Raw genomic sequence first — 26,920 nt, forward strand, 5'->3', positions numbered from 1 at the left:
CCCGGACGGAGGCTTAGTCGCATTCCGAGCGCAGTCTTTTGATTTATGTTTCACTTTCATCCCTCGGCCGGAGCCGGCCCTGGCGCGCCCACAAACGCTGCAGCGCCGCAATTACCGAATTAAATTATCGCCTTTGTCCCGCGACCCATATTTGTTAAAGATGCAAAGGTAAGACGGTAACGAATTAATTACGAGCTATAAATGCGAAAGAATACCTACCGCCCTCTTTTGTCTCGCCGAAATTATTGTTCGGCGTTTGCAAATTGGAGACGTTTTCTCAGTGCGCTCAAACGATCGTTGTGTTGCGTAACCGCACTTTTATTCGTCTGCGGATGTTTAAAGCAAATTAGGACTGAGCAAAAACACGGTTTGGTAACTTTCTTTTGAAAAGTTTTCTACTTAAAATAAACGCTATGTCTGATACTTTTGGCAACAACAAAATATCCTACTTTATTTTACGAAGAATAAGATGGTTGATGAAAAGAAAGTGTATACAAAAACCACGATCTGTATTAAGTACCTCGAGGTAAACAATTCGGCTTGTTAGTTATTTATTCATTTACGTCTACTTTGACTGTTTATTTATTTAAATATTTAAATTTGATTATGAATTATACAACTCACACATACGAAAAATTATAAATATGTACCTAGGCAGTTATTTCGCTCTTCTATTGCAAGAAAAAATATGTAGCAAGACTTTTTGTAGGCCATTTTTATAGGCCATTGAAAACTAGACTATTATTATATGCTATGAAATTGAGTTGCAAAATTGAGTTGAACTCTGGAAGAGTGTAGCGACTGCTTTCTTAGTCTCCTCAGTTTACGCTTGCTCTGATTCCTCTGCTTATCTGTGCATTTCCCTAACCAATTTGAGCGAATGTAAATCTAATTTACAGAAACTTCCAATGGCTAATGGACTATGTAAATTGTGATCTTTTTAAGCGGCTTGGAATAATTGAAGCTTTTCCACTTGCTTGTGTACGACTCGAAGAGTTTCTCTAGCTGTCGCTGCAGAATTTATTACGACACGGTTTTATGCCGTTATCTTAAAGTGCATATCAATTTAAATATTGATCGTTGCGAGGCATCTCTAATACTTCTTAACATGTGTAATCGTTTTCTTCGCAAGTACATTTTTATGTTAGCCGTTTTTTCAATGAATGGGTCTGACTTTTGAAAGATATACTTTGCCGATGCTTTATTTGCAAATACTTTATTATTATATTCGTATCTCATTTACATGCTATGGATACAGTTGTATTTATAACCTTATCCATATAGTGGGAAATTTCAATACATCAATGAGTTATATCTTAATAATTATAGAAAATTATTTTCGCGGTAAAGAAAAAGCGAATATTACCGAAAAACTTTAACAAGCCGCTGATAGAATTGCCAATTAAAGCAAAAAATGGAAAATAAAGTTGAATAAATAAAAATCAGTACATATCAACTGCATAATTTTTGAGAAAGCCTTTGACAAAGTCATAGGTTATTATTAAAAAAATTGTCGAACCTCGGTTGCTCGGATAACTTAACTCGATTATTCTCGAGTTATTTAAGCAATCGTAGACAGTTTGTAACATATGGTGGCCGATTGTCAAAAGAATATTTTACCCCTTCGGGGGCTCCTCAAGGATCCAATCTGGGACCTCTGATTTTTGTGTTACCTATTAATGACATAAATACAGCAAATAAAAATTCAAGTTTTCTTCTGGATGATTTAAAATTATATAAATGCATTCGATCTGTTATGGACTCCTCTCTACAAATTGATTTAGACTCTCTGTGGAGATGGGCTTCCGTTAACCGTCTGCCCTTTAGTGTCGGAAAGTGACATACTGTGTCATTTTATCGATCCCGTTCGCCATCAGCTTATTTCTACCATCTCGGTGGTAACATTTTGACTAGAGAAACTTTCACTAAAGATTTAGGAATCACTTTCGAGAGCAAATGGAGGTTCTCTCTACCATACACGACGTCTGTGATAAATCTTCCAAGATGCTCGGACTTGTTATGAGGAATGCCTTTCACTTTGACGATTCGTCAGTTATTCGCATCCTCTATGAAACCTTAGTTCGTAGCATTCTTGAATCGGGATCTATAATTAGGAATCCAAAATAATTTGGAATTCAAAAAAGGTATTTAAGATACCTTTACATAGGACATTTGGTTATTATCCGTACTTATATCCCTGCGCCTTTCTTTTAGGAGCGTTGGGATATGATTCGCTGAGTTCTCGCAGAAAGCTGTATGTCGCTAAGCATTTTATCGAATTACTAAAAGTTGCTGTCGACAATCCAGCTATTCTCGAGGAATTCCAGTTTTGGGTTCCGGAACATTTTCGAGAATCACGATCGCGACCTCTTTTGATGGCCGTTAGGGCTAGGACATCCGCTCTTTCCGATTCGCCGATAGCTGTAGCCATCCGGCTCCTTAATACGCTGGCATTACATATTGACCTATTTAATGTTAGCTACGAGGATCTGATCCAGTTTGTATCATTTAATTTTAATATTTTATAATTTTTTGTTATGTTTAAGTATTGTTATATTTATGTATATATACGTTTTTTTATGTTTTATGAATTTAAAATTTGTTCTTGACCATCCTGGCGCATTGGGGTAACCTGTTAGGCCATGATGGTCTTAATTTAATCTAAAAAATAAAAAGTAAAATACAAAATAACTAATCAATTGCAATTTTTTATAAACGGCAACACTATCCCATTTGGAAATACTGCTAAATACCTTGGTATGACCAGACACCAAACTTCGGTAGAAGGAACTATTTTGGCTTATGGAGAAAAAAACTCCTAACTATAAATCCTGTGCAGTGCTATAAAATGTTTTGCTGCTAAATATGACCTAAACCTTAACAGAAAACGTTTGGACGCCAATAGGTGAACATTGTTTAAAACATAAATTATTTAATATAGAGTTTTAATGTTTAAAATAAAAATTTAATGTGCAATTCATCAATAGGCTTTAAAAATCAGATTTTTCGTACTATTTTTAACTGTTCATTGTAATGGTTCTAGGATACATTCACATAAAGAGCTTTAGATGAAGATTATTTTCGATATTTTTATTGTTTATAAAATTGTTTTTTTCAACCCATTTATATAATAAGAAAGATTTAAGTTATTTTTAAGATCAGGCATTTGAAACACTTTCGCTAAATCCGAATAAAAAAATAAACATATTTTATTACTTAAAACTGCACTGTCCATTTGATCGCCGTTTAAAGCTGAAATGCTACTGAAGAGCTGTCATTAAATAAACTGATTACATTTTCCCCAAACAATTCTTCAATCTGCTTTCAAAGTTTCCCATTTTCCAATTACACGCAGACAGATTGCGATACAATACGGTTTAGTTTCTCAACCGTAACCCTGTAACTCAAATCTCTTTGATGTTTCGGGCCAGTCCCGAGTAAACTGGCGTCGCCGATTATAAACTAATTATGACACGACGTCCCTTTGCGATCCGTATGCTATATACACAGACACCGAAAACACCTGTCCGCATATATCCGGCTCTTTAACACCTCTTCGTTTCAATATTACGGCTCGCATGTCTCTAATTGGCTGTCGAGGGGCTGTAAAAGGGTTAACGGCGCGCGTATGTTACGTTACGCCGCGTAACGGTGCAACGGCACGAAGTTTAAGTAATTTATTAATTGTTTCCGATGTTAGTTTAACGGTGTCGTGCCACTTTTAATTATGTTATTGTTTGTGTTTTATTATTATGTAAAAAATATATTTACATATAATATGATGGTAACAAAGGCTAACTGATTTTTATAAATTATTTATGCTAAAGTAAAACTAATACACGAGCAGATGTTTTTAAGCTTTGTTTTTTTAATATTATTTTAAGTTCATTGTCGATTAGGTTACGATACATAGTTACAAAATTATGCTAATAATAATTAATAATAATAGTACAGGCGGCCCTTGACTTTCGCACATAATTGGTTCCTGAAAATGTGCGAATGTTGAATGTCCGAAAGTCGAGGGAAGTAATAAAAATTGAAATTGTGTGTATTTTAAAATATTTATTTATCAAGTAAATATAAGATGCTTAAGAGGCGTTTAAGAGACACGATTAAGTGAGGTTTGCAGGTGTTTCCTTTAAAAAGTTATCAAAAGTTAACTGTCTTCCACTATTCTTTTTCTTTTTTTCATATAGTATTTTATAACATGCTATGTTTTTATTGATCGCCCTACGCACTTGAAATATGCGTTCTCCATTGGGATCACAATCTTTCATAATATTTAAAAAATTTTCAAAGTGCGTAAAGGCTTCATTCATATTTTTCATTGTTAAAGAGTTTTCCAAAATAAACCTGTCTCATCTACATTAAATATTTGGCTAGAGGAATATTCTCCATCTTCAATAATTTTGAATAATTAGGAAATAAATTCTTTTGCAACATCTTTATCCGCATCAGCCGATTCTCCAGTAAATTTATTACTATGAAAAGAATACCTCATTTTAAAATTGTAAAACCAACCGTTACTTGCTTGAAAAACCGTGTTAAAATATTTTTTTAATCTATCCTTCCAATCTTTGTGCAAACTAAGAGCTTTTGCTTGAATAATTGAAATACTCAGAGGGACATCTTTTTGATGTTGATCATCAATCCACGATGACAAAGATTTTCCATTTCATCCATTTTGTTTTTTTGCAGTGTTTTCTTGGAAACATATTTTTAAAGATTGTGGAAATATATCTTTATTTTCCACAATTTTGAACGCATTCTTTAATTATATTTTTATTTTGAAAAATTGAACATATTGAAGCAAAAAGTTCACCGCTATCAGAACGTCTAATAATTTCCATCTTTGCGAAATAGTGAATTGTGCGAAATTCGAACGTTCGAAAGTCGAGGGTCGCCTGTACTGTAAATATAATAACACATTACATTATGAGCGAGCTTAAGCTTAAAATGGCCAGTAAAAGCTTTCGCGAGCTTAATCACGTTAGTGCATCGGATGCATAGGTAGTGCACACACAACAATCAATTCACGGTTGACTCGATCTTTAGTTAATCACGTTCTAGGATTAATTATCATTATCAATTTCACAAACTGCAGATAGTAAGCCACTGTATTAGCACGCTTGTAAAGCTTTTGGAGCAAGGTTCACTAACGAAATTTAATGCAAGTTGTAAATCATATATTCAAATCAAAAATAAATATCAGTAGTTATTTTTAGATTTTAAAAATATTTAAATCAAATTATCTATTCAAAACGATTTTTTATGAATTAGTATTAAACATATATTGATTCGACTGCGCAACAAAAAATTTTACAACGGTCAGGTTTTAATCAATCTACCTTCGCATCAAAAAAAATATATTTTTCCGATTATTACATATTAAACAACAGTGATCTGCCGCGTAGCGGGTTTTAAATAAATCTCAATTACCGTTAGAAATAAGATGATACATTTTAATAAACCCCAGAGGGACCTGAGGTTTTTTCGTGCCTACTTAGCTTCGTCGGTACAACAACGAATTATATCAAGAGCTTGAAGTCATCAATTAAATTTAAATGCAACGTCATTTGTCAATTGAATAATATTTTATAACCCTGACGGTAAAAGGAGCGCAGGCAGACCACGTCTGCGTTGACTGTGGTCCAGTTTAGAGTGATATGGAGAATAGTTTTGAAAGAAGGATGTAGCGCCATAAATCAACTAAACTATGCGATCACTCCGTTTGACTCGGTTTGCAAATATTGTTTTTATCGCGTTTTAAAATTCATACAAGATTAAGAATAATCCACGATATCCATGGTGCGAAGTATTATGTGACAACTTGCATTAATTTCGCACAGTTTAGCGACATCATGCGAAAGTTGGCTGCTTGTTAGCTCCCGTAATGGCATTTGGTTCAGGGGTTTGGTGGCGTCGCGTCGCGTTGGGGCTCAGGGGGTAGGTTTAATTATATCCGGATGTATGTGAGTCTGCCAAGTGTGAAAAGGTTAAGGTCTCCGGTGACTGGAAGCAGTCGGGAGCGGAGCAGAGCAGCTTCTCGCCAATCAACACTCGGCTTATAACCGGATATGTTATATTCGAACGCGTTTTCAACTCTATCACTGCCTTATTGCCAATTAAGTGAGCAAATGCACCGTAAAATTGATCGTTTGTATCAGAGGACATTGTTTATCTGTAAAATAATATCTAAAATGAAAAGTTAGTCTTGACTATAAAAAGTAGTGGGCTGATAATATTATTACAGCACAACCGTACATAAAGTCATAGTGATTCCATTACTTACGTTACGCTTTTTTTAAAGTGGATTTGGAAAATATAATATTTAAACTTGTTGTGAGCTTGTTTCTATATCAGATCTACTAGAGTAGGGCTTCTTAAACTTATTTCATTTACGACCCCATTTATGATTTTGAATTTCTTTGAGACCCCAGATAAATATAAAATAAAGATATATAAATATTTCGTGCTGATTTATTGATTGAGTAAAAATATATATACATATGAAAAAATATAGTTTTAGAATTTGCTTACAAATATACAAAAATATAAAATTAAAAATTTCACAAAAAGTTATAAAATTGTATTTATTACAGTTACAAAAATTATATGCCGTATTTTTCATCAAAACTGCATTTTTTGCAATAACATAAATAAAAGAGAATATTGAGTAAAATATATCGTCGCAAAAATTAATGGTAAAAATCGTTTTTTAATGTGCTTGTTTTTTACTGCATAACAAATTAAATTTTGGTGCAATATTTGACACACTCTAACATTTTTTAGCGATGAACAATATTGGGATTTAATATGTGTTTAAGCTGAAAAAGTAATTTCAAATAAATATGTGGTGTTAAATCGCAGAAGAACACTTAATGCCATATCAAAGATTGTGGGAAATTCAGTTCTGGTTCCGATCCAGAATTCAGTCACGAGCTTTTTTGGAAAATCTTGTTTTAAGTTTGAGTCACTCGAAAGCTCAGCAAATTCCTCTTGAGCTTTATATGGCAGGTGATTAATCTTACGCAAGTCAATCCAAAATGGTTTTTGAATCCAAGATAACTTTTTGCAATCAATATTTGATATAAAATATTTACGAAACTGTGTTTCTAGCGCTTTTAAGTGGCCTATAATATTTTTTGCTATAAAAGTTTTACAATGATTTTTCTCAATTATAAAATTGTCGGCACTGGAAAACATTTCGAACGAATCCTTTTCTACCCTACTTTTCCAAATGTTGATTTTTTTAACAAAACTTTCAATTTTTTCACTCGAAGTAAATATATCGCAATTGTTTCTTCGAAGAGACAAGTTGAGATCGTTTCATTTTACATTAAAATCTCGTGATTTGGGGTCGCAACTAATGGTTTAAGAAGCCCTGTACTGGAGAATTCAATTCGAATATTTTAATATCAAATATATTCGCCTGCTTTTTAACTAGTTGTTATTCGATATTTTTTATTAATTATTCGTAAATTAATAATTTATATTTTTAGTGGAATTTATTAATTTTAAAATTTCTAAAAATCACAAAAAACGACAGACTCTTAAAACACAATCATTTATTATTTTTTAAGCGTAATTTTGTATTATGGGATAAAGGTTATGTCTGTTACCAAATTGTCTGGGACTAAAAGAGTTATGTAGTATTTACGTATTTTTTATTCTATAATATTAACATAAACATTTTTAACTCAAATTTAATTAATATTATTTTTAACATGAGTATAAGTATATAAGTTTACAATAAATAAATCTTTTGAAAATAAATTTAATTTAAATAGTCAAAAATAATAATTAAATGTGCAATAAATAAATCACTTAAATATCACAATCATCAATATAATTTTTATTTAAAACATGTGTTTCGAACCTGCCTGTTTTTATAGTAAATATATTTGTGAAAAAAAAAATTGGCGATACTTTGCCCCCTGGTATAAAAATTTAAAAAATTCAATGACAATTTCCTAGATTTCTTGTTCCAAAAGAAGAAAGATTTGGCGTCCGTATTTATGATTTTTTTTTTATTATTATTATGTTTTATTTAAAATAAATAATACATCGAAACAATTTTGCTAAACAATAAACATGATGAATCATGCGAGCGGTACCCAGATTACTTTATCGGTCAATTAATTAAAATAATAATAATAATAATATCATCACCGGTAATAACAGTATTGACTGTTTTTCTCTAGGTAATACTGGTATTATTTCAAACCCTACTGCTTTGTTAGTATCAGAAATATATATCTACCGGATGTATTCGGATATAATTTCATTACAACAGCTAGTAGATTACATTTATACTAGTTAAAATATAACTTCACTAAAAAATACACATTCACTTTAACATATGCTATTTACAATTCTTTAATAAATAGCTAAATATAGTGTTTTCTGTTATGGTTTCTTATGTATTTATGTGCCGCGCATCTCAATTTTATTGTTTTCAATTACGTTTTAACCAACTAATATAAATACAATAAAAAACATATATATTCTAAACGTCATATAATTATAGTGTTTCATATTTACTGCTTTACTGAATATACCACATTTTAAAATGTTTCGCATATATTTTATTGCGTAATGCAATCACCGCTGCAATATCATCCGAATTGAACATGCACTAATGCATCATAATGTTGTTTGTTGCGCACCTTGTTTTTCATCAGCGCCGGAAACCACTTTTCCGCGTTGTCAATCGGAAAACTAAATAAAGCCGACGCCGCCGCGGGAATATTCGATTTGCATAATGGAAAATGTGTTTATTGGCAAGCGGCAGAACCGAAGCGGCGGGAGTTTCATATTTACCTCTATTTTAGCACTGATTTTCAAAAATCTGTTCATTTTACAACATCATCCGATTTGCTCAACATTAATAGCAATATACACTTTATTAATTTCAATAATTAAATTTTGCACAAAATGTGGATTTTAGTTCGAAATTGCAATATATTAAATATTATGATTTAGCATGCAACTATTTCAACTTGTTATAGAAATAATTATTGCTATACTAGTAGCGAGATTATGAGCCTGAGATGTGGTGCTTGAGACAGCAAATGATATATTTTAGATTTATACTGACATTGATTATAGTATTCAATAATAATATAAGTATACCCTGAACTAACTTTACTAACAACATATTAATGTAGATCTTAATTAAAAATATATATTTTTACTATGTGGCACACTCACGCGCTTATCGTTAGTCGTATCTCTTAAATGAAAAGAGGTAGTATGACGCTTGTATGAACAAACTACATTTTAATTTACAATTATTTCACCAGTGAAATGTCATCATTGTCTGATGAATAAATGTAAAATATAAAGTGTGTCCGTCACATTTTTTAATGAGTTGTTAGTAAGTTATGAATGTGCAGGTCAGGAATCTGTTTCATATTAAATATCATTACAGATTTTTTTTACAGAAAAATTTAATATTCACTTCAACTGCAAGTAAGTGGCGATCACGCGCGATATGGCGCATGGTCTTCTTGCATTGCCTGAAATGAATTATACATTCTCTATTACAATTCCACTCGCTTCCGCGAATTCCAGACGACGCATTTCGCGATTTGCTTGTTACTATACAAGAGCGAAAATTAAATCGGACATTACTATTCTATTCAGCGGTCTTCACAAGTGTATGAAGGCAAAAATATCGCGAAACCATCTCACATAGAGGTAAACATCCCTACCGCTACTTTGCATTATATTGATAACGTCTGCATTGTACGGCTTCGCCATTATATATGAGATATTTAGTTAACCCTTTATATAAAATATAAATGATATCTTCGTCTGCAATTATCTCATTTATAAATCAGATTGCTTTTAATAAATTCCAAAGTCAGATATTTTTTGAACTCTTATACGTTATAATATCGACAAAATATTTACGTATTATTTTTGTATGAGTTCAAACTGATGCAGGACAATAAATATTACTTTTGTATTTGGCGAGGGTACTGTTAGTCAAAGAACTGTAAAACGTTGATTCAAAAATATCATAATTGCAAATAATCACAGTTCTACAAACAATCGTTCGGACATTCGTAGCATACGTTTCTCGATATCTAAATTAAAAAATTGGACAAATGGGTACCGCACACACTGACCGAAAGACCAAACAGCGACGTTTCAAAGTATGCTATTTACTAGTTCTAATGAATAGTAAACCATTATTAAAGAGAATCATTACATGCGTTGACATAATTTATTTACTTTTCATTATTACTAATGTTTAATCACTCAAACATTTATTATATTATGGAAGATTTTTTTAAAAATGAGTTTCATAATTTTACACATTACTAACAACTATAGAAGTATGAATGTGACAGGTGAATTTGTTTTTATATAACTTAGCAACTCTTATCTGTATTGTGCAAAATGCCGCGCGTTATGGATGCTGAATGATAATATAATTTCAATATCTCGTTTTATTTAAATACACAAGAGAGAAACAACTTTCACGAAGATAAGTTGAGGCAAATGGTATTTGAGTTTTAAGTGCAATTTAATATAGCTCTGTTTTAATTTCAATCCAAAAAGAGCAAAACAAAGTTGCACTTCAACTTCTTTTAACTCTTGATTAACAGCCAATTCATAATGTTTATCTTCTCAGACAACTCATCTGTGTATTTAAAATATTAACAAATTGGAAAGTAGGGGTGATATGGACAAGCAAATCAAAGTCGTTTAGTTTTATATAAATTAATAATTCGTCTTATCAGTGCCGGTTAAAAGTATTTTATTCTTACATATCCAATCCGTTCTACAGCTCCTCATTTGACGGCAAATCGTTTTCTAAGCCACTTTAAAGTCAAAGTTATCTGTTAATCGCGCGCAAAGTATAGAGATGTACTTGTGTATGTCTTCCGGAAAACCTCATACCTCTATGATCACAAGCTTCATACACGTTACTTAACTTTTGTACATGTTTGCAGACCGCGGTCCACGCCATCCACTGACTATATGAAATTTTCCGACCGCGAATCAATGTTTATGGCGCGCGCCAACTTCGGCAATATGCCCAGAAACTTAGCAAATTACCAGCGACGTGCGAGTGTGTGAACCGGCGGTGCATCGCGATTTGATATCTTCATAAACTTTAGCGAATAACTGCGAGTTATTGCACAACTATGATGGGCGAGCTTCATTACTTTCTACAAACTATTATGAAGTTCATACGCGTGTGTCAGTCGAGAAGCGCTAATGTTATGTTGTTGGGTTTGAATGAAAATTCTATTTATGAAGGCTTGTTATTTTTACTACACACATCAACAAATACGTGCACATACCAGTATAGATAATATATAATATATTAATTTTAGGCTTCAAAAAATGTCACTTTATATATGAACTGCACGTAGTAGAACATGTATTAATAATATGGAATTCTGACACGATAACATATTCCTAATTAATATAAAGATTAAAATGAAAAAATATACTTCTGTCTTAATAAAAACTAGTTTAGATATATTCCGTCTAAGTTTATTTTAGGTGCACTAGAATTCTATGCTTGACACACGTGTTTATTTTTTAGTTTAAATTACAAAGGTCAATATATAATTTTTAATTTACAGATAAATAGATATTATGATTAGCGTTTCTTCTCGAGCCATTTATTATTAAAAATTAAATTTTACGATTTTTTTTTAAATATTTTACAATCGCTGCAGTTTTAATATACCGCTGCATAAAAAAGGGTAGATTAGCGGCAGATGTTTGAAAATATGTGTTATTTTTTAAAAGCTTTTAATACAGATCGGAAGTATTTGAATTTTCTAAACTACCTTAATCGGCCTAAGCTTAGATTTGGTAATCTAAGAACTACATTAAATTATTAAATAAGCGATAAAAGTATTAGACTTATTATATTTTTACTGCTTTTTTAGAAACTGTATTCTTATTTAGATTCCTCAAATTATAAAAGCATTTTAATTTTATAAAAACAAGACCAAGGATCGTTTTCCATATTAATTACAATTATTTGCTTAGATGAGATCAGAATTAATAATTAGTATATTACTATTATTCATATCGATCATCACTTGAACGATAAAATATGATGATCGTGATTTTAAGCTCAGTAATGCATTTATGGTATGAAAAATTATATAATTTGAGATCAACTCAGCTCATCACATGTATAAACCTAAAACTAAAATAATTCCGGTCCACTTTACAAGAAAGTCTGAGTAAAAATAAGTACATATTATTAAGTAAATACATAAGTGTAGATCACTTTAAACTCAATCTACACTCATTCTTTAACACACTTAACTTCAATATCTCTATCTACACAATATGTGACTCTTTCGACATAAATTTAATCATGTATACGTATCATTATTTTTATAAATTTATATACATACATATATAATGAGAATACTCCGCTCGATTCCGGAAATGTATACTTTGATCCTGTTTCCGGTGTCCCACCCATCGTCTGGGAATTCCCCAGTCCGGTGTTTTGGGCCCAGCCTTTGAAACCGTCTCATGGTCTCCTGGAGAATTCTGATTGAATTTTCATATTTAGCCCCTTGTGTTTGCCTTGGCATGCTCTCTTTTTCTCTTTCTTTCGGCTTTGTCGCATGAAATTCTCTATAACATGTGCCCGTTTTATGAAAGAATGGAAAACATCTCACCGCGCTCTTTGGGACAGCTTTTAAAATAAACTATGATATAATAACAAATATCGAGTATACATATTCTCGTAAATATATAGCTATTATGTCGGCCAAACTCATCGTATTATTATTATAGTTATAGTTACTTATGCTAAAAAAATCTTAGATGTATATAACTATTACATATATTAAATTTAAAGACATTTCGTCCATACCTTAATTTTTTTTAATTAACCTGCTCATACCTGAATTTTTATTTTTTGTATAATTTTTATTTTTAAGAATTTATTTCTGGAAAATACTGAATGCACATTATAATGTACACTGGGTCTTAAGTAGTGCAAATTACTTTTATATTTTTATAAATTTTTTTAGAAAAACTATATAAAAAATACAAACTGGACCTAATGAAAGTTTCGAAACAAACTATAGTTTTTGAACTTATACTAGGTTAATTTGTTTATGTTATGTTTGGGTTTAATCATAAAATAGACATCAAATCGAGTTTCATATATTTTTTCGCAAGTAAAAATATATAAAACTAATTATTTATCTAGCAGTGAAAAATGCATTCATATATTATTTCACTTAAACAGTTAGTGAAATTATATTTGTACAACTAAAAATATAACACACATTCACTAATATTTTCTAAACGTTTTTTGCTGTTAAAACCCAAACTAAACTTAAACGACATAAATAAATCTAACTGATTTTTTAAACTTTGATTAGGTCAAGTTGGGATTGGCTAATTCGTTTAGGTTATTTTAAGGTTTGAACCGCTAATGGACGTTACGCAAATAAAGTTTTATATATATTTTATAGGACCATATAATGACATTAGTGTCTATCAGTTAAATTATATTTTTGCTACGTCAAATAGTAAAATATTTGAATAAATAATAATTATGCGCTAAAATAATCTTTGGAGAATAAAATATTAACAGGACACATATGCGCTAATTTTAATACGAAGTAGAGTACGGGACTTTTAATGTTAGATATAGAAAAAGCATTTGACACAGTATGGCATGGCGGTTTGAATCATAAATTATACAAAAACAAAACCCTATATTATCTACTACGCTTAATACGCTTATACCTGAAAAGTAGAAGCTATGTTGTTTCACTAAATAATGAACGCTTGAACCCGCGTAAAATTCCAGCTGGTGTTCGTTAGGGAAATTTTCTCGAGCCATTTCTCGTATTTTTTAAACGAACGATATCCCAAAAATAAAAAATACGCGTTTATCTATGTACGCTGACAATACATATATTTTAACTAGTAGCGAATAGATTACAAAAATCTTTTGAAATCATTAATAAATATTTTGAGAGGTGAAAAATTAAAATCAACCAAATTATAACAAAAGCAATTACTTTTACAAAACGTAGATAAACTTTGCCACCTCCTCTCCTAAATGAAAGTAACGTCAAATGAAAAATAAGCGTTAAGTACCTGGACTTCAAGCTTAAATTTAATAAACATATTTTTGTACTTTGCTCTAAATTTGCCATTGCGACCCTTAGACCAATATGTAATAGAAAAAAGACGCTAACTATAAAAAATAAAATATTAATCTATAAAAAAAGAATTACTCATTTTAACATGTCAGGTGTAAAGTAACACCAGTAATACTATTTTTATAAAAATAGTAAATAAACCCTTCTATTTCTTATCTTAAAAAAATGCATATAAACTTTCAAATACCAACAATTAAAAAAAACTGCCATTTTCTTACCAGAAAATATTATAAAAATATCTAGCAAAACCACACTAACCCTGTGTCTACGATAAAAACAACATTAAATTTAACAACAAGCATTATTGCTTTTAAGGCTAAAGACAACATACCAATAATTCTAGTGCTCAAATGATATATACTCAAATTATCAGTAAATTTATTGGGTTTTTTGTTTGTTTCCAGTATTTTTATTTTTCTTAACCAATAACATGTATATTATATATAATTAGCATGTCCATAAAATTATTTATATTATCGAAATATACGTATATATATATTTTCTTTAGTAGTGAATCTACCGGTCAAAATATATTTGGATATGATACAGTTTGAGAAATTATATTTATACTAGTGAAAATATAACTTTACTAAAATATACACATTCTTAGTAACAAATATTTCTAGTATTCAAACAAATTTAAAATCTTTCTGCAAATATTTCGTTCAGTTATATTTTATAGTGCGTTGAACCATAAGTATTAAATCGCAATCTGCGATCAAAAACTAAATTAAGCACGTTTTTCAAAGTATTTTTAATACATGTTTGTCCGTATAAATATCTACTGGAATTTAATGAATCATATCCATGTGCTTCTAAAATAAAGTTTCTTGAATATTCAGACGGAAATGAGCCATTTTCTTTCAAAATCAAATTTCTTAAAAAAAATGAGAGATATAAAATTAAAACTCTTATGAATATGTGTACACCTATATAATTTTTCTCTTGCGAAAAAATATTTGTAAGTTGAAATTATGACGTTATTAGTAATATACTCAAAATAAAGTAATACTAATACTAATAGTATTGTAGATAAAACAAGATTTAATAATATTTATATTTATTATCTTCGTCTTTTTGGCTTACATGTTGTGTCGTAGTTTGATGGATGGACGTATACCAAAACATACGTATAGTATGAATCGAAATAGAATTTTATCTTGCCTCTAGCTGTAAAGGCGGTCATAAATTTAGCATATTTGAAAAACATGTCTCTTCCGTTAGATTTTTCTCCGGCTACGGGCGCTCCTTCTGCGAAATAACTCCCGACGTACATGTTTCTCGTGTGTATGTAATAATAATAGGGTTGAGGTCGTTTTCAGGGAGTCCCGCTCTCCGCCAAGATCCCCGGTATTGTTTCGCAAAAATATCCAATTTACCCGCGTGTGTTGTATGGTATGTGTGTGTGCCCCTTGTTATGCGCCGTGGACCATAGTGAAGGTGCTCTCTCTTTTCGCCCGGAGCAGAAATCTGGGCGAGGGCGGACGAGACCCACCCCCGCCCCTAGACGTCGTCGGATTTGTGCCGCTGAAAAAGGACAGATTTATGACAAGGGACTGACTTCGGTTTGCCCTCAGGGCTGCCGGTCACCGGTCGCACTTTCGAGAATTTCCCTCATTCGTTCACTATGATGCACCGTCGAATATTCGCGTGGAATTATACACGGATTTTTACTTATACTTTCTACTCTTATGGAATATATTGTTTATTTTTAATCTTTGGAAACTGTCATGCTTTATATTGAGTTAGAGTAGACATAGACACATAGTCATACTATCTGTCAAATTCCGATCAACGATGTTTTATCTTATAATAAGAGTTCCCACAAGATGCCACGTGAGTGACACTGATCGTTGTTGTCAAGTTTTTAAACAGCCCACAATAAAACCTATTTATCAAAGAAGATTTTGATCTAAAATAGTGCTAAATTCATATATCTGAGCATATCATAATTGTATTGTATTTTATATTGCCGCAAGTTCCTAAGCCGCTAACCCTGATATACTTCATAGGACAGTCGTCACCTTTATTGTCCGAGGCACCTGAGCGTCGTCAAGCTCTCGCGCCCTTCCTACCCCCATCCCTCGCCATATCGGCTTCAGTGTCTTTCGCCTTGTCGAAGAAGACCAACGACCCAATATCGGTCGCCCCATAGTCGTCTCATGCAATGTGTATTAAACCCAATATATCTTGTACGAGAGGGCCGTGTTATTTTCGGTGACGTCGAATCAATAAAAAGGGCTCGTGGACCTCATAAAAGTCTCGGCGAGAGATTCAGAGAGAGAGGATGAGGGGCGGTCGTGTGTGCGTTACGCTTTATCTGTCGGTAATTTTATCAAATACGACGATATAAAACGACGGCACCGCGATTGTGTGCGTTTTACGCGGTGCTAATTCGTTTATGTCGGGAGTATAAATTATGGGATTTGCTTTTAATTTTGGTAGACGTAAAAGATGATGGCAAAAAAGAGAGCGAAAGTGCAAGCCACAGATGTTTTTTTATGGACGTTGATATCATAATGGAATAATAATCTGCTCCGCTATATTTTTATTTATATTAATGAATTCGTCATTGTTTTACTTGATACGCCACATTAAAAAAATATACTTATCTAATACGTATTTCAATATCTGCAGAGTTCTTGAAAAATATAAATGAGGAAAACTAATAAAATATGTGTAGCGACTTCAGACTTATTTTAACTTGATGACATATTTTATTGAAAAATATACAATTAAAAACTCCCACATGTTAGAAGAAGTTATTAATAGAGTTTTTTTACAATTTGTAAGTTCTCGAGCATGAAGCTCAGCTTTCGCTACTGTTTCATAAATAAACGCTGTGTTTTTTCGGTGAAGAATAAAGAGCAAATTATTGGGAGAGAACAATTTGGATAAGATACATACACGAGAAGCTCTAATCAAAAATGTAGAAGTAATTTTCTATAATGGGATATGACACCAGAATAAGAACAATACGTAGCATATACTTTAGCACTAATTTAACTAATTGAAAAAGGTGTTGAACATATCTCTGTACTCAATAAATCTGATAACATTACGACCATTACAGAATATGGTATGAGCTCATAGTTATAACGACTTTACCCTATTTGAGTTAACACAGTCAGTTCACATATTACGGATATACGTTCGATATATCAATACTCTTGTTTATATGATATTTTGAACGAGCTTAGAGAAATTAAAATTATTACTATATTTTTTATATTTATTAATCAATTGGAGTAATGATAAGTATATCGAACGCATATTCGTAGTGTGTGCTTTAGAGCTAATAGTAGAAAACTTGCCATCTCAATTATGAATAATGATGAAATAGACAGCTCTAGAACTGACTGTGTTAACGCAAATATAGTATAGACGCGTTTTTAAACTGTGTGATGATTAAAAATTCATTTAGAAAATATAAATATTCTGTACTACAGATTTCAAAACTCTTTAAGATTACTTAAAAATTATATTTTTTAAAAATAAAAAGGAAATATTTTATACATATAAAGCACTAGCTGTATATGGCTTATGTTATTAAGAACAATGTGCATTAGGTTACGTAACAACGAAATATCTAATTTGATATTAAAAAAAAATATTGCCCCTCGCTTTACATGATATATACAATACTACAACATTTTTTGGTCAATAAATGTCTTATTTAAAACTTACAATGTTTTCTTTGGTTATTTTTATTATCAAAATAATGATACAATTATCTTTTAAAACTACTCAGTTGTTCAAAGAAATTGTTATGATAATCCATGCTGCGTAATGATTACTTTTATTTATTTTTTAAAACACATAAAGCAGACTTTCTTTCTCTGAACTCCTTCGATGTCAACTCTGATTTTTATACTTTATTTGGGTTTCATTTTTTTTAAACGTACCTATAACATCACAGTTTATTTTTCTTATTTTTTTATCTCACAAATAACTATCGTTATGAAAAATTCAAATCGAACTAAGTCGTAAATATTATGTATGAAATTTCTCTAACAATAATCTTTTCAGCTCATATAAACATAAAAAAATGCTAGAACGACGTCCAGGAAGTCTTGTTTATAGCACCTGTGATGCGAAGAATTTGCTCTATTATTAAATAATTTTCAAGAAATACATAGTGGTAAAACAAGTATTTGTTTGAGGTGCTCAAAAAACAGTTTCTTAGATATCTTAGAAATTAATAAAAGTAGCGATATTACCCAACTATTTTTTTAAGCACACAATTCAACCTAAAGTCAGCAAGTTAATAAATTTATTTAAAAGTAATCTTACGACTTTATCAGTTACAAAATCATATTTAAGAGCTTTTATTGCACTAATATAATAGATATATACTTCAGAGTATAGCAAGAAGACACATTTATATCCATAATAAATATAACTTGGCTAGATAAAGAGGCGCATTGTTTTATTCTTGTAATCGTTAAAAAAACATATATTGAGCAATTTATGATATTTTATTTTGCGAGACGTTAGTTGCCATCTTCTTTAAATTTGATAATTGTTGTATAGTTCTGAATTATAATGACTAGGAGAAACTAATTTTAAATTATTAGTGTCTTAAATGAACTAAAAGGATGAAAAATATATCTCCTAAAATGTAAGGACGAAGTGAAAAATCAGCGTTGGGTCGTAACAAAGTTGTAAAGAAATCTAGATAGGCGCTAATTATGCATCACGATCCTTTTAAATAAAATAATGGCGAGAGAGAAGGAAAAAACTTTTTGCATTCATATTTGTATAAATTTGGGTTACTTTTATTTTTACTATGTTAGTGAATGGGCAGATTTTCTTCCCTAGGGTTTCTTCAGCATCCCGCGACGCCAAGCCTCATCCATGCTCGCGTTCTTATAAATATTTCACAACGGATAATGCCTTAGATGCGGTCGATTTGGGGGGGGGGGGGCACATCCGAAGAAATGCCGACGCAAATATTTGTTTCTTTAAATTGAGTATTTGTTGTAATGTAAAAGTTTCCGGCGGAGGCGCATCCCTCCGACCGACCGAATGTTTGCCCCGGTCGGGATTTTATTTATTCCGATCGGATCAATGCGGCGGAAGAGATGTAATTCACTTTCGCTCCCGGGGAATCTTTTGGCCCATTTATGCGGCCGTAAGGAACGCTTTAGTCCGGCGATTTTATTTCTTTAATATTTTCATTTTTTAACGAGAAACGCGCCTCGCTCTGATATTTAATAAATTTTCGAAGAAAATATGTGAAATCCTATTTAGAAAATCGCGAAAAATTCCCTCAGGTAATACAGTGGCCTTCTTCTTCGTTTAATTTTTCAATAGGACGCAAAAATCTTATGTAAAAAATAATATGCACAGCACATATTTTATAAAATATGCTGGCATGTATTAGCTTTAATTTTTTAGTGGATATATGTATGTAACAAATATAAACATATAACCTTCAACGGGCTTGAAGTGTATTATTTTTAATATTTATCTGAGACTCGATAATAACTAACGGAATAACGGTAAATATATACATGAAGTTTTTTATTTAATAATTACTACTCGTAGGTTGCAAAGTAGTTCATTTTTAATAAGCCTAAGTACAATTTAAGAGAACTTCGATCATTCGCAACTTTTTTGTTTCTGCTTATTGCCTTAACGCATAACCACAGACACTGCAACCAGTTCAGCATAATTTTAAAAGCCTTGCAACATGAACAGTTGTGATCAAATGCCTTGCAGTTGACGTTTTCTTTCGTCGCTTTCATTCAATAATATGACACGTAAAACGAGTGACTAAGCCAACAATGAATAATTGATTTACGCACAACAAAATTGGATATTTTTGCGATCATGTGAAGGTTATTAAATGCGTGTAAAGTTTCCGCACAATTTACTGTAATACAGCCGCGTGTGGTATTACAAGCATTATTAAGCGCGCTATGACAAAGCGCTACTGTTATCGAGAGTTATGTTATAATTAATTATTAGCGTGATCGCTTCAGTTAGTTTTATATGGTTCTTGTCACATTAATTAAAAATATGTTCCAGTCTGGAATCACTTTCACACATGTCATTTATTTTTTTAAGAACTGAAAGATAATATTGCATTGTCACGCAATCTGCATTTACCTGTTCAAAATTGGTACAGTAAAATTAATTTATTTCTTTATAAATGAAACATTAAACAAGCCTAAAGTTTTTACTAATCATTTCAGTATTTGGTTATATCTAATAATCATACAAATTAAATTTATGAAAAAAATATTTTTTCTGACAATATGATTTTTTGCATTTTACTTCAAAATAAGTTAAAATAGCATATTAATATTTTTTAAATAATATCAATAATATTATTATTCAAAGAATATGTATACATTTTATGTTAGCTAAAAATAAACGCGAACTTGATATTGAATTAATAATATAAGTACCTAGTATTTGGCACAAAATGTAGTGGTTACGCGTAGACGCATACAATGGCGCGGCACTAATCCAAGTGAATGACATCCAGGGTCATGTTTCTATACTGATCATATGACATATTATAAATAGTATTACTTTCACATCATTTGACTCACATCCCACACGTCATATAAATTCAGAACTTGACAACATTTCCAATATGCATAGAAAAATCACATAAATCGTATACCAAAACTAATTAATTATTTTTTGTTGTTATTTACATAAAAATAAATAAATAAAATAATTAAAAATAAATTTAATATTTTAAGATTATCTTATCTATTTTTTTTAATTCAGAGTCGAAATCAATGAAAAAATTTTCAGCGACTCCACAGCCCTGAATGAAACTTTTTTTCTAGCGTTTAATACCAAACACTGCATCTATTGTATGTGGTGGTTTATATAGATTTGATTTCAGAAAATTTTTCCTGTATTAAACTTTCCAAAATATGCAACGGTTTATGATTTTACTTTAAAATAAGTATAAATTATATCACTACGCTAGATATGTAAACCAAAAAAATAGCGTTTAAGAGTAAAATATTTTCAATATAATTTTTTTTAAATTCTGCTAAATTCTATTTTTAAAATAATAGTTTATAGTAATATACATTTAATTTTAGCTTCAAGTAAGATATATGTATATACATTTTTAAATCTAAATTTTATATGTTTGCGGTTCATAAGTTTTAAAAATACTATTACGGACAATATTTATTATTAATTTACCATTAAATAGTGTTATTGATTTATTGTTGCTTTTATTATAAATTTTCAGAGATCTTATTTTTTATTGTAAGTCTTCGGTTGCGAAATAAAATGCGACGGAACTAAGAAACACAATCAACAACTATTAAATAAATAATGAGACTGTAAATCAGTGACATCTATTTTATTATTTATAAACTATTATTAGATGTGACTATGCGCGACCTAGCTCTATTTTATTTTAAATATTCATCTATGAGATTCGGAGAATCTAAGATAACCTAATTTGTGATAATCGATCGGATTTATAATTACAATACATAACAATTACTATTTGTGATCTCCCACACGCAATATGTTTTAATTAGATTTGAACCTAGATTTACGTGCTGGTTAATAAAAAAGATATGCACATTAAAGATATCAATGAATACCAACTGGAATTAAATAAGTTAAAAAACATGAAATAATGAGTTTTCTCGAAAATGTATCGAGAAAAATCCAAATCAAAAATTCTTGAAAAATCAACTTATTTTTCAAGAATTTTCCTGAATTTTTTTAAATTAAATTTAAATATTTTTCGATGTCTTACAATCGCTTTTTTTCTACACCGATGCATAAGAAAGAGTAGGTTCGTGCCTTGTTTGAAAATATATACTTTTTTGAAATCAGCAGATTGCACAAATGTATGGGGACTTTTTAGAAAGTTACGCCATTAAATTTGCCTATCGGCGAATTTAAATCTCGTTTTTTTAATAATCTTTTTCTATATATATCTTGTTCAAAATATAAAACATGTAAAGTAGCTACAGCTGTTATTAACAATTTTCTTTACGATTCGGGAGCCCGAAATTCCTTCGTAACTCGACGCTCTGATCCTTTGATTATTTGCGTCCATCATTAATCATCATCTTATTGAAGTTTGTCTTTTTCAACGATCATCTAATTCTCTGTTTAATAATAATATAAAGATATTTACAATAATATATAGTATTGTTTGTCACGTCATTATTTCTCGAGAATTCTCTAAAAAATTCGAGAAGTGAAAATGAAAAACATCGAGAAACCAGTATAATATATCCTAGAGTGGACATTGCCTTCATTTATGATTATCCTTTTCCTCGCTTGGGCTAGTTTAATTCTTAATACACAAAGCTTATTCAAAGTTAACCGCATTGCAGGCTTCGAATCGTCTGAGCGAGATATTTATCCGGCCCTCCTTGTATAATATTTCAATTATTTTTTTTTAAAATTTACTTTTAGACGCCTGCTGCTACTGAAAGTTGTAGATACTAAAAAGTTTTACAATAATTTGAAACAGCATTTGACTTATGTTTAAAAATATTATAAATGTAGATATAAAAATTCTTTGCCTCGTAACTATAATATTCGCACTAAAATTTCTTAAGACGCTATTTTAAGCAGTTCGCGCAATTGCTAAGATCTAATTTCCATTGCTTTCAAATCGCTAATCTCTTGTTTATATGTAACTACATACACACCTGTCACTCGTCATACCCTTCACCATCCGCGATTCAATCATCTCGCCGCATAATGGGCATCTTTGAGACGTGAAAGCGCTCACCTGACCACGCGAACAATGTGCGTCTAATTCCAAAGGTGTGTTTTCTTTGCTCGGCTCGTATTACACGCGAACTGGGTAGACAATGGTGCTTAGACCCACGTGAATTCGCGAATTCTCTCGATAGATGTACATATATGTATATCATATCATATTATGATCATCATCGAGGTGCGCCCACGGAGGACGTCTTGATTTAAAGTAAACAATACCACGAGTATAATATATGTATAGTATGGCTATGAAAGTTCTGCCCCTTTATATTGTACATCTAAAGCTTAGTTTGTGTGCTCGCCCACGATTTCTCGCAATGTCTTGTATAACAAAGAATTTAATCAATTCATTTAAGGTATATATAACTTTAATCAATGTGAATATAATTCTAATCGATTTTTTTTTATTGTTGCAGATTTTTCTACTTGTACCACTTCTCTTTTTATGCTTATCATTATCGCTTCAACGGACAGTACAGCAGCCTAGCTCTGGTGACATCGTGGCTGTTTATACAGGTAATATATTATTATGTTCGAAATGTTGAACAATTTTTATTTTACTTCTTGTTTCGATCAAGCTCGATCAGATAAATTGTGAAAGGCAATGACAATATAATTGACGTTATTTTAAAAATTTTTATCTTAAGAGATATTTTTATCACCTTCCAATCTATTACATCACAGTTATAATAAAAATTTGATATAAAATATTCTTCGACAATTGTTAAACATACTATTAAATGTCTTAAAAAAATTATGACAAAGTAATTGTATTTACAAAAAATGTTTAAAACTTTAACTGGCTATATTTTAAAATAGTATTTATGTAACTACAGTATTTCACTAAGAGAGCAATATCTACATAAATATAACAAGAATGGCAGTCTCGAACTAATTACAGGTTTATTCGCTTTAAAACTTAATCCCAGACAACGTTGAGTACGGACCGCGGGTATTATATAATATTTTATTATACCGACTTCATTATCCAGTTACACTGTTTTATTAGCATTTCTATGTAACTTGATAATTATTATTTCAGATTTTAACATATTTTCATATATTATATTATATACGTTTTTAATGCACATGTGCATTATGAATTTTCTGCACAAACATTTCTCGCGTACATAATATTCTAGTTTTTAAAATGTTTTCGGTGGCGCTGAAACAACAGGTTTGTAACGCGAAAAAGCTTTCACGGCTTTCATCTTTGCCGCAGCAGGCGTAGTCTTCATTGCGTCTTTTCTCTCCGCCGACACTGACTGATAGTTGTTAGTTTTGTCCCCCGTAACGTAGTTAGGGGTCCGTGAAATATTTTCGTGTCTTTTTTGAGTTATCGCCCAGCGCGGATTACGATGTCCGCGCAAAGAAAATTATATTGTCATATTTGTCATCCCCTCTTTTGGCCCGTCAAATTTAAATTTAACAATCGCCCTGAGATTTACATTTTGCGAATGCAGCGCCTAGATTGTACGTGTTTCTTCTCTGTATTTAATCTTATTTATGGTGTTTAAAAAATACAAATTGTCAAAATAAATATTATACACAACAATCGTCTTACATAATAAATATGAATGGCAAAAAAACAATAAATAAAAATATACTAGAATTTTTCTAATATTTCACTACTCATTCAATATTGTATATATATAAAAAAAGATAATTGAACATTTATTACCTGTAATGATTTTTATTACATATACTAATTACTAAAATATGAAATTAAAACACAAATGTTTTAATCTTATCAAAATTAATCTCGTGCTTTATTACATGCAGATAATAAAATTATTGCTTTTCAGTGTATTTTTTAAATGATTCAGGTACAAAATAGTAACACTAAAGGGTCATTCAAAAGTATACCTAAGCAATTTATATAATATGTAAAAAATACAAGTTAATAATACTTATTAAAAAATACTTTTTTGTACATACATATGCGGTTGAAGCAATTTGGAATATCAATTAAAATTTCGGGTTTTACAGCCTTTGGGGCTCATAATCATTATATATAGACCATATATTTATAATTCATACTATAATTTTATCAAGGTACACTAAATTATTACATTTTCGCCGTTTTAATAACATGAGATTTTTAAAGACTGCAATGAATCATAATAGTTACGATAATATGTTTATGTATTTATTTTTGCCTTTCACATATTCAATCATATAAATATTAAAAGTATGTGTAAGCAAATTATATTTAAGTTGACTTGTAACTAAAAATTCATAATCAATCAGTAGTAAAAAAATTAAATCCAATATTATTTTAAATGATGTAAATTTCACCTTCAGTAACAAAGTGTTTATAAAACTAGTCTTTGAATACTTTTATTCAACCCTTTTGAATTAAGTGTAGGTACAGTTTGTCAATAAGGATTAATCACCTGATGCGTTACTGCATAGCAGTACAGGCGGCCCTCGACTTTCGCACATAATTGGTTCCTGAAAATGTGTGCGAATATTGAATGTACGAAAGTCGAGGGAAGTAAAAAAATTGAAATTGTGTGTATTTTAAAATATTTATTTATCAAGTTAATATAAAATGTTTAAGAGGCGTTTAAGTGGGGTTTGCTGGTGTTTTTTTTTGAAAAGTTATCAAGAGTTAACTGTTTTTAACTATTCTTTTTCTTTTCTTCATATAGTATTTTATAACATGCTATGTTTTTATTGATCGCCCCACGCACTTGAGATATGCGTTCTCCATTGGGATCACAATCTTCCATAATATTAAAAAAATTGTCAAGGTGCGTGAAGGCTTCATTCATATTTTTCATTGTTAAAGAGTTTTCCAAAATAAACCTGTCTCATCTACATTAAATATTTGGCTAGAGGAATATTCTACATCTTCAATAATTTTGGATAATTAGGAAATAAATTCTTTTGCAGCATCTTTATCCGCATCAGCCGATTCTCCAGTAAATTTAATATTATGAAAAGAATACCTCATTTTAAAATTGTAAAACCAACCGTTACTTGCTTGAAAAACCGTGTTAAAATATTTTTTTAATCTATCCTTCCAATCTTTGTGCAAACTAAGAGCTTTTGCCTTAATAATTGAAATACTCAGAGGGACATCTTTTTGATGTTGGTCATCGATCTACGATGACAAAGATTTTCCATTTCATCCATGTTTTTTTTTCGCTGTGTTTTTTTGGAAACATATTAAAGATTGTGGAAATATATCTTTATTTTCCACAATTTTGAACGTATTCTTTAATTATATTTTTATTTTGCAAAATTGAACATATCGTAGACCTGTTTGTATCATACGAACGTCCGATTGAAGCAAAAGATTCACCGTTATCAGAACGTTTTTTTTTTTTAAATTGTTTTTTTTAAATGTGCGAAAGTCGAGGGCCGCCTGTAAATGAAATCCACTAGCAATTTTTTGCCTTGGACACAAATGATCATATTGGCATATTATTCTTAAGGACATCCGTTACAATGCTTTTTAAAAATTGTTTATTAGAATAAGAGCCTTTTATAGTTGTCTTGGCTAATTTATATTTTTTTTCGTCAATATTGAATGTAATATGTAAATTTTATTAGAAATATACCTATTGCAGAGTGACTCGTGTTGCAACTTCAAAGCAGTATCATCGACTATCATTGTTGCATTTAACTGATATTATTATGCCAGCATTAAAAGTTTTTACAGACACTTTGCTCTGATTAAAATACTATTTTTTGTAAACCCAAATCCCCATGACATTGTTTCTCTGTTGACGCTTACTACATACGCCTGCCGAAAGTCCACAAACGTGCGATGACTCACTTGTACGTCTATTGTAATAGCTTCGTACGCTTTTCACCCCCGAAATACCACAGCAGAAGCGATCATGTTTCCCAATATCGCTTTTTTCCGTTTGATTTATTAGTGTCGAAAATTAATAACGGCCATAAGTTCTCAATCGCAGGCTTGTTCGCGTTTAAAATGTCGGCCGCGTCCCCGCCGCCGACAATATTTCACGGCGCGACGGTCGTCCACTTTGTTT

General features: G+C 30.9%; 2 protein-coding genes across 3 annotated transcripts in view; both read left to right on the forward strand.

Moving 5' to 3' along the window:
- LOC148232995 (membralin) overlaps positions 1-26,920 on the forward strand; it is a 265,537-nt gene that overhangs the window by 217,159 nt on the left and 21,458 nt on the right. For both annotated transcript variants that reach the window (XM_088191026.1, XM_088191027.1), the window contains exon 10: positions 23,330-23,429. In XM_088191026.1, the coding sequence (XP_088047152.1) occupies positions 23,330-23,429 (100 nt within the window). The remainder of the gene's footprint in view (positions 1-23,329; positions 23,430-26,920) is intronic.
- Positions 1-26,920, forward strand: part of Adss (adenylosuccinate synthetase) — a 397,806-nt gene that overhangs the window by 80,811 nt on the left and 290,075 nt on the right. The gene's annotated exons all lie outside the window — the stretch shown is intronic.

This window comes from Plectrocnemia conspersa, unplaced genomic scaffold, assembly GCF_051122295.1.
Source record: "Plectrocnemia conspersa isolate PC_06_02 unplaced genomic scaffold, ASM5112229v1 ptg000008l, whole genome shotgun sequence".
Lineage (NCBI taxonomy): Eukaryota > Metazoa > Arthropoda > Insecta > Trichoptera > Polycentropodidae > Plectrocnemia > Plectrocnemia conspersa.